Here is a 9,145-nt window from a genome sequence, read left to right on the forward strand (position 1 = left end):
CTCCTACAGCTCTCCCCATACACACAGACCTTCCCCCACACCTCCCCCACCCCATACACACACAAACCTCCCCCCACAGCTCTCTACACCCCCCACATACCTTCCCCCCCAGCTTCCTTCCACACACTCCCCTCCCCCCCCAGCTCCCCCTCCCCATACACTCACAGACCTCCCTCCACCCCTAATACACACAGCTCCCCTAGATCCCCCGCCCCAGCTCACTCCAGTGAGGTCCGTTGCCCTGAGGAGCTGGGAGTTTGCCAGGAGGCTCCGGGAGCTGTTTTCTCCTCACATCCGCCCGTGCACGCACCGCCCCCCACTCCCCTCTGAGTAACGGGGTCCCCCGGCCCCTCTCCCCCGGCCCCGAGCGCGGCGCGTTGCAAACCGGTAGTCGCGACCTGTTGAGCCGAGGGGGAGCCGCGGGGGCCAGGGGCAGCACCAGGGGGCCCCGATCCCCCGGAGCCGGAGAGCTGCAGGAGCCTGCTCCCCCGCCGGGTCCCCGCGGCTCGGGGGCTTTTGTCCGCCGAGCCCGGCCTTTCAAAGCCGGGTCCCAGGCTCCCGCGCTGGGCCAGAGCGAGCCGGGCGCTCCCGGTCCCCAGCCGGGTCCGGCCCCGGAGAGCTGCGGCCTTTGTTCGGCGCAGAACAACCCCGGGCCTTTGTGGGCAGGAGCGGGGCGGGGGGAGGGGGCTGCAGGGAGGGGGAGCGGAGAGGCCCAGGGTCGCGCCGGCCCCTTTGTGCTCCGGCTCCCAGGACCGGGGCCGCCCGGTGACAAATCGGCTTCGGCCTGGGTCGGGCTCCAGCGCCGGGCGCTCCAGCCCCGCAGAGCGCGGAGCCGCTCCCGGGCACCCCCAGGGCTGGGGGCGGCGCTGGGTCCAGGCAGCTGCTGCTCTCCCGGGAACTGCCTTTGTGTCCCGGGGCTCGCGAAGATGGAGCCTGGGCGCTTGGCCCCGCAGCCGGGCCGGGCGGCGGGACGTGAGGGGAATGCGGGGAGCCGCAGGCCGGGGGCCCGTCGCAGCCTCACTGGGGGCCCTGAAGGGCCTGGCTCCGGCTTCGCTGGGTCCCGCTAGCCGCGGCCTGCGCCGGGAGAGGGGCCGGGGGCTGGCCGCCGGCACGAACGACTCGCCCTTTTGCAGCCCGAGCATGTGAGCTGGGGGCTGGTTCAGGCTGCCGAGCACAGAGGAGGGGCTCCCTCCGCGAGCCTCCGGCCGAAGCTGCTCCCCCAGCCGCTGATGTGGGGGGGGGGTCTCGTTCCCACCTGGGGGGCTGCTGTAGGACGCTGGGCAAGGAGGATTTAAAAACAAAGCAACAAACAAAAAACCCCTCTCTCCATAGTCCATTTTATTTTGTTTTCTTTTTATTGTGAAGTGCGCCAAGAGGCCTGGTGCCATTGTGCTTACTGGGACATCATTCAAATACTGGCTCAAAAAATTTTCCCGGGGAAAAGTCTCCAGAAACAGGTTTAGATTCTTTACAGCTTGTAAAAATCATGTAAATTTCCAAATGGTATTTACAAGGCATTCTTGCGATATACAGTTCCCTTTTTTATTTTAAGTACAAAAAACAGAGGTCTATCTAATACAAGTTCCTTCTACCTGAATTCTATTAAGTTTTATTTTTTATTTTGTGCTGCTTTAAGTTATTCATAAAATGGAAAGACTAAAAGAGGAAGTGCTGTATAGGTAAAAAGATTAGGAGCATCCACATGGCCTTTACAAAATAAGGTGATGGCCTGTTTTCCTGCCAAGGGGTGTGTTTAGTTCTTTGTGGGCTATCTGTATGCATGTGTGTCTGTCTGTCTCTCTGTGTGAGTGTGTGTGTGTGTGTGTCTGTCTGTCTGTGTGTGTCTCTGTCTGTGTGTGTCTGTCTGTCTCTGTATGTGTGTCTGTGTGTGTGTCTATCTCTCTGTGTGTGTCTGTGTGTCTCTGTGTGTGTGTGTGTCTGTTTGTGTGTCTCTCTGTCTCTGTGTGTGTGTGTCTGTCTGTGTGTGTCTGTCTGTCTGTCTCTGTGTGTCTGTCTTTGTGTGTCTGTCTCTGTGTGTGTGTGTCTGTCTGTGCGTGTCTGTGTGTCTGTCTGTCTCTGTGTGTGTCTGTCTGTCTGTCTGTGTCTGTCTCTGTGTGTCTGTCTCTCTCTGTGTGTGTGTGTGTAGAAATTCTGAACAGCTTGTCCAAGTGTATCTATTTTTTCTCCCAGATGCTTGAAATCTTAAAAAAACAAACAAACCCACACACCCCTTAAATCCCACACCCCTTAAACCCCACACACCCCTTACACCCCACACCCCTTAAAGCCGAGGTGGATGTTCCTCCAAGATTTGCTAGAAAAATGTAACTAACTTGCTTGCAGGGCCCCTGGTTAGCCCCACAAGCCTATAACCCTATAACCACTACAATGAAGTCAAAGGCAGGCAGTGCATACATTAGAAGAGAAGGAAGAGTCGTCGTATGTCCTATTACACTACATTGGCATAGTCCCTGATATTCGTTGCTATTAAGAATATTGGATTAAAATGTACCTGATTTCTCAGTAATACTATTTGTCTTAAAAATAACATGCATTCCCTTAATTATTGCTCTATAAGTTCGGTATCGGACTCCTAAGGAGACGTATTGCCCTCAAATATACTATCTAAAGTTTGGCAAATAAATAAATAACCAAAGAACTCAACCCAGTGATCAGAATCGAAAGCGTCGCGGAATTGGCATAGATTTCGCTCCTTGGTTGGCATGCAAAACTTCAAAGCGTTAGAAAGGGCGGCAACGAGAAATCGGTTCGTTCTTTCTTTTTTCTTCAAAAAAGTGACGAAGACTTTGGCATAGAGAGGAGATACCGGCAACCAGCGGAGAGGAGGTTGGAAGTAAACAGCCGTGCGCCTCAGATTCAACGCAAAACAAAGTCACTGCGGGGCTTCCCCCAAATAAATAAGGGGAGGGGGCGCGGGAGACCCCGAGTGTACATATCGATATATTAAAAAAACTCTGCGAAATAAATAGATAATAAATCAACCCAGCCGTTTACGAAAATAGAAATAGACACTTAAAAAAACCCCGTTGAAAAGGAATCAAATAAAAACGTGCCAGAGAGACTCGCGGTCAGGAATTAGTCGTTCCGGGTTTACCTGTAAAGGCGGACACTTGGTGGTCATTGGCTGCGGAGCACGAGTTTTTACTTCGTGGGGTTTTTCCTCTTCTTCGCTTCCAGAAAGGTTGAACCTTTCGAAAGCAAGAGCCCGGAGGGAGAGGACATTGGATGCCCTTGCGGCTGGACTCCCGGCAGGGAGAGTCCGCTCCAAAGGGCCAGGCGAGGAGCAGCAGGAGATCGGAGTCCGTTTCCGAGGGGGGGGGGATCTCGGTTGCTGTGCTCTGTACCAGGGGGCGGGATGGGGGGAGGTTGGAGAGGTCGGGGGAACTCCGAGGAGCGTTTGGAGAGAGCTGGGGGGGACCCTGGGGACGAATTGGAGAGGGGCACCCCGAGAGTGCTTGGAGAGGTGGGGAGGGAGACCCCGCCAAGGATGGGAGGGGGGAGGGGCTCCCGGAGAGTGCTCGGAGCGGGAGGGGGACCCCGCCAGGGACCGGATGGGGGAGGGGCTCCCGGAGAGTGCTTGGGGAGGTGGGGAGGGGGGACCCCGCCAAGATCGGGAGGGGCTCCCGGAGGGGGGAGGGGGACCCCACCAGGGACTGGAAGGGGGAGGAGCTCCCGGAGAGTGCTCGGATAGGGGAGGGGGACCCCGCCAGGCACGGGAGGGGGAAAGTGGAGGGGCTCCCGGAGAGTCCTCGGAGCGGGGAGGAGGACCCCGCCAGGGACAGGAGGGGAGAGGGGCTCCCGGAGAGTGCTCGGAGGGGGACCCCGCCAGGGACGGGAGGGGCACCCAGAGAGTGCTCGGAGAGGTGGGGAGGGGGACCCAGGCAGGGACTGGAGGAGGAGAGAGGAGAGGCTCCCGGAGAGTGCTCGGGGAGGTGGGGAGGGGGACCCAGCCAGGGACTGGAGGAGGAGAGGGGAGAGGCTCCCGGAGAGTGCTCGGGGAGGGGGACCCCGCCCGGGAGGGGGAGGGGGGAGGGGCACCCGCAGAGTGCTCGGAGCGGGGAGGGGGACCCCGCCAGGGACGGGAGGGGCACCCGGAGAGTGCTCGGGGAGGTGGGGAGGGGGACCCAGCCAGGGACTGGAGGAGGAGAGGGGAGAGGCTCCGGCAGAGTGCCCGGAGGGGGGGGACCCCGCCCGGGAGGGGGAGGGGCTCCCGGAGCGCTCGGAGAGGTGGGGCGGGGGGAGGGGCCGGCGCAGAGCGCTCGCAGCGGGAGGGGGACCCCGCCAGGGGCCGCCCCCCGGTCAGGTCTCGCTGGGGCTGAGCGGCGGGACGGCCCCCTTGAAGCAGGCCGACTCGTAGTGCTTGTTGAGATAGGACTTGAGGGCGAAGGTCTTGCTGCAGCGTTTGCACTTGAAGTGCTTGAAGGCCGAGTGGGTCTGCATGTGGGCCCGCAGGTTGGAGCGGTCGGCGAAGGCCTTGCCGCAGTGGGCGCAGCCGAAGGGCTTCTCGCCCGTGTGGGAGCGCATGTGGCCCTGCAGGAGCCAGGGCCGGCTGAAGGCCTTGCCGCAGGTCTCGCACTTGTGCTTGAGGTCGTGGGTGAGCAGGTGCATGGCCATGGCCGGCATGGAGACGTAGACCTTGCCGCAGGTCGGGCACTTCTTGGCCATCTTGCTGTCCAGGCTGCGGTGCGTCTGCTTGTGCCGGCTGAGGTTGGAGGAGGTGGCGTAGGTCTTGCCGCACTCGCTGCACCGGTGCCGCTGCAGGCTGCGCGCCCCGCTCACCGCCTTGCGCCGCGACCGCCCGTCGGTGATGAAGAAGGCGTCCACGGCGTAGCCCTCGCTCACCGCCGCGTCCCCGTTGATGTACCCGGCCGCGATCTCCGAGTGCGGGCTGTCGGGCTGGTCCGAGTCCGGCGCGCCATAGTCCCCGTGCGCCCCCGGGTAGATCGGGTCAGGCGAGGGCACCTTGATGGCGCTTTCGCCTTCATAGCCCGACGGGGTGATGTAGTCACTGATGTACCCTGCTGGGAGCGGGCGGGGGAGGGGGAGGCGGGGGGGGGAGGGGGATGGAGCGGGAGAGACCAGAAGAGGCTTGTTAAATCATTGAGGGGCCTGGGGAGATTAGCTGGAGAGCTCTCTGGTTAATAGAGGCAACAAGCTCGTCCTGCCAGGGCCCCCCCCCTTGCTTTGCCGACGGCGGGGGATGAAGTGCGCGGCGGTGAACCAGGAGCCGGCTCTCCACTGTCATGCTAATGGCCGTGGCGTTTGATGAACCTTCCCCGCCAGCCACCCTCTTCATCATTCCCCGAGCTTCCCTCTCGCCTCGCCGGCTGCCGGGCGCAGATAGGCGGGGAGAGAGGGAGGCTGGGGAGACACGGCGGCCGAGCGCTGCTCCGGCTCCTGCTGACGGGGGACGGCAGCTCGCAGCGCTCATTAAGATTCCTCTGAATGCAGAGCCAGGACATGGCTGTGCTGTGCCCCTCCCCCCGCCCCCCGAAAAGCCCCACAGAGGTGACACCTTCCTCTCGGGGTAACCCTCAAGGTCAGGTTGGTGGCTGAGCCTGGAGAGGGGGGCCCGGGGCGTGAGCTTCCCTCCCTTCCCAAGCCACTTCAGCCAATTTCCTCCCGATTATGCAACACGCTGCAGACATGCTGCAATCAACAAAAGCCAGGAGCCAGCGAAGTGAGCATCCCCCCCCCCCCCCCCCCGCCCCAGGAAAGCAGGAGCTCTCGGATCAGCGCCAGGGCTTGGGGCAGCCTCTCTGAGCCGGGGTCATGTCTAAGGGAACTTTTCACCCAAGGTTTATTCACCTGGGGCACAACGAGTCCACTAGCACCAGCCAGGGTGGCCAGCCCCCCGCGCGGGGAAGCCTGGAGGGTGCTAACAGTTGTCCTTGAACTTGTCTATCGGCAGACAAAAGGGCCTTCCAAACAAAACCATTTCTGCCACGGTGAATTCCAACCACTCTCCCCCCGCCGCCCCCAGCTGTGATTTCTCCCCCCCACCGCCGCCCCCAGCTGTGATTTCTCCCCCCCCCCCCGCCCCCAGCTGCGATTTCTCCCCCACCCCTGCACCGCCTTGGTACCTTCTTTTTTTCGAGGTCTAATTTTAGTGCCGTGGTAGGAACAGAGCGACTGGGTTGCATTAAAACGTGCAGAGTCAACAACCTCTGAGAGGCAGAGCCCTGTTCACTAGGGCTCGCCGCAGGCTGCATTCCGGGGAAGGAGGCAGGCTGCACACAGGAATGTGGTCCCCGGGTGCGTTCACACGGCCAAGCCTCCCCAGCAGAGGCCCCCGTGCAAGCAAACACGCCCGCTCTCTAGCCAGCCAGACCACGGCCTGGAACATCTATACCAGCCACATAGATCTAGATCCGATCTGCTCTTTACCCTTGTCATGGAGCCGGGAGCTGAAGTCCGTTCTAGATCTGCCGTACGAGTTCTCTAGATCCGCCGAAGAAAAATCATCGAGTTTGACCTTTTTGACCAGGAAAGATCTTGGCATGGTTTCTCACCGCGAGCGGAGAGGGAGAACCGCGGCAGCCGGCCGGTTGTTGCTGGATCAGCTATTAGAGGGGGAAAGAAACGTACCACCCCCCCCCCCGACACACACACAAAAAATCTTTAAAAAAATTACAATTAGAAAAAAGCTCCTGGCGCGCTATGGCTTTGCGGCTCGCTTTAGGGGTTTGCTTGCTCAGCCGGGCAGTCCCAAGCCCCGACCCGTGCTGCGGAGATGCCCAGTCTCCGCCTGGTGCAATCAGTCCCGGTTCCAACCCGAGATCCAGCGGCTTTGGTGCGGCAGAGGCGGCGGCTGGCTGCCCGGGCCCGTCTTGCCGACCTCCAGCGCGGCTCCAAAGCCCCCCCTGAGTTCCCGGGGTCACCAGCACAGAGCTGGCTCCTCAGACATCGCCCGCGAGTTCAGCACTGGACAGCTCCCCGCGGCCGGGAGCGGCTCCTAGCTTCGGGTCCCGGCCCCGCGTCCTGCGCCGTGCGCTGCAATTCTTATTGTTCGGCTCAGGGCCGGCTGTTGTTTCTCGCCAGCACTGGACAGCTCCCAGGCTCTGCCGCAGCCGCTGTAGAAGGTCCTGAATTTCTGAAGACTCTCGGATCAGCTGTTTGGATTTATAATGCAGCGATCAGGTGGTGGACGGAAATGGAAGCGCTTAATTTAATCCATCAAAAAAAAAAAAAAAAAAAAAACCCTCCCGGGAACAGCAGCGAGACGAGCTGATTTAGTGACGCTGTTGTGAGTCGCCTCCTGCCCGGGCTTTTTGCAAGTTAGATCAAAAAGGAGAAGGGAAGTAGGGAGACCGTGGGCCCTGTTGAGGCCCAGAGGCTCGTCCCTGTCTTTGACCCCCGGGCTCTCAGGCAAGGTGCCGAGGGACAGCTCCGGAGCCGGGGAGCAGAGCGCCGCCCTGGCACGGCCTGACCACGCGAGAGGCTATTTCTTTGATTTATCGGGGCGGGAATCAGGAGGACCTGTGGTCTCTGTGATGCAATCAATAAGCTACGCGTTCACTTTTTAGTGAGGAACGTGCCGAGCTGGCTCGTCCTTTTGCTCCATCTGGTTTGGGGAGGCAGTGGGGTGCAGTGGTTGGAGCGGGGGTGGGGGCAGGACTCTTGGGTTCTACCCCCACCCCTGGGAGGTGAGTTCAGTCTAGTGGTTAGAGCTCTGGGAAGGGACGGTGCTCCAGAGGTTACAGCCCAAGGTGGGAGAACCAAGGACACCTGGGTTCTATCCCACCCTGGGAGATGAGCAGACTAGTGGTTACAGCACACGCTGGGCGTCAGGACTCCTGGGTTCTTTTCCAGCTCTGGGAGGGGCGTGGGGTCTAGTGGTTAGAGCAGAGGTTGGGCATCAGGACTCCTGGCTTCTACCCCAGCTGTGCGAGGAAGTATCACCCAGTGGTTAGAACAAGGGGGATGTGAACCAAGACTCCTGGCTTCTAGTCCTGGCCCAGCTAGTGACTGGCGGTGTGAGAGTGGGCCCAATGCTTCATGTCTCTGGGCCTCCACTTCTCGAAAGGAGTGGATAAGCGACACCCCCACATTCATGCTGTGAGACCCCATTAATTCACGCTTGCAAAATCCTTTCAGCTCTTCCATGGAAGCTGCCCAGTCAGTGCAAAGTATGGGCAGCCTTCTGAGTTTATTCCAGCTGTTCATTCCTGCGATTGCGAGACAACTCCATGAACAGCGGGTTAAATCGTGTGTGTGGTCCTTCCTGGGCTTGCAATAGCTCAGTCCTTACTCAGCCAAGACTCCCATTGACTCACAGCCTGGATAAAGGCCTCAGGGGGTGACCCATTGTTGTTATTTACTCTCTGAAGCCCGCCAGGGTGCTGGGCGCGCTGATAAGCAGCTGGGAACGCGCAAGTCCCTGCACAAAGGACGTTGCAATCTAAAGGTTTGATCGATGGAAATAAATCAGAAGACAACAGACCCTGGGATTTGAAGTCCTCCCTCAAATACCTCCCCACCCCCACCCCAGGGGTCTAGATCCTGAGCACCTGCCACTCCCATTGGTGCCCAAGCACCTCCCAGGATCCCTTCCAGGGGCTTCGCCTGGCCTCTGGAATCTCCCCTCCCTCCCCTGGCAAGCGAGGAGCCGCCTCCTGCAGGATATTAAGTCAAACCTCCAGGTTGCATTTGTTTTTCCCGTGGCCCCCGTGGTCTCTGTTTGATCCACGCTGCTCTCCTTCCCTGAGTTCTAATTAGCAGCATTGCTGTGAACCTCAGGGCCCCTGGAGCCGGTCGTTTGTTCTGATTTCCCACCCTCCCTCTTTACCCGCAGCAGATTGATGTGACTGCAACCAAGCTAACAATCCGCAGCCGCCCGAAGTTTACAAGTCACCCTCTTACATCACGTCCTCCGGGCCAATGGCGTTCGGCTCATGCTAATGAGGAGCGCAGGGGAGCAGAAGGTCCCCCCTTCCACAACGATTCCTTTAGGAGACATATGTCCCTAATTAACAAACACCCGGGCACGGGCCTGCTCGCTATTGTCTTGCACCGTGTCGGGTTTGTTCACTTCTGCAGCAAGAAACCGAGCCGGGCTCTGCAGTGACCGGGGCTAAAACCCCACAACACCCCCCCACACCCCCAAACAGCCTCTTTGCCACCC

At 59.9% G+C, this 9,145-nt stretch overlaps 1 protein-coding gene across 2 annotated transcripts; it reads right to left on the reverse strand.

Moving 5' to 3' along the window:
* Nucleotides 1–1,323: 1,323 nt before the first annotated feature.
* Nucleotides 1,324–7,243, reverse strand: SCRT1 (scratch family transcriptional repressor 1). 2 transcript variants are annotated; one of them, XM_048837113.2, is made up of 2 exons: nucleotides 6,409–7,243; nucleotides 1,324–5,042 (listed from the first exon to the last, which is right to left on the reverse strand). In XM_048837113.2, exons 1-2 carry the CDS (start codon nucleotides 6,521–6,523, stop codon nucleotides 4,321–4,323), a joined length of 837 nt encoding a protein of 278 aa, XP_048693070.1. In that variant the 5' UTR covers nucleotides 6,524–7,243; the 3' UTR covers nucleotides 1,324–4,320. The 2 variants fall into 2 exon arrangements, with proteins under 2 accessions (XP_048693070.1, XP_048693071.1); XM_048837114.2 differs by having other exon boundaries at nucleotides 1,324–5,039; nucleotides 6,409–7,241.
* Between the last annotated feature and the right edge of the window lie 1,902 nt (nucleotides 7,244–9,145).

This window comes from Caretta caretta, chromosome 2 (assembly GCF_965140235.1).
Source record: "Caretta caretta isolate rCarCar2 chromosome 2, rCarCar1.hap1, whole genome shotgun sequence".
Classification (NCBI taxonomy): Eukaryota; Metazoa; Chordata; order Testudines; family Cheloniidae; genus Caretta; species Caretta caretta.

Coding starts and splice junctions, on each gene's coding strand:
- SCRT1 (XM_048837113.2), bottom strand. CDS start 6,523: ATGCCAAGATCTTTCCTGGTCAAAAAGGTCAAACTCGATGATTTTTCT. Junction 5,043..6,408: donor CTCCCGGCTCCATGACAAGG/GTAAAGAGCAGA, acceptor GCCCGCTCCCAG/CAGGGTACATCAGTGACTAC.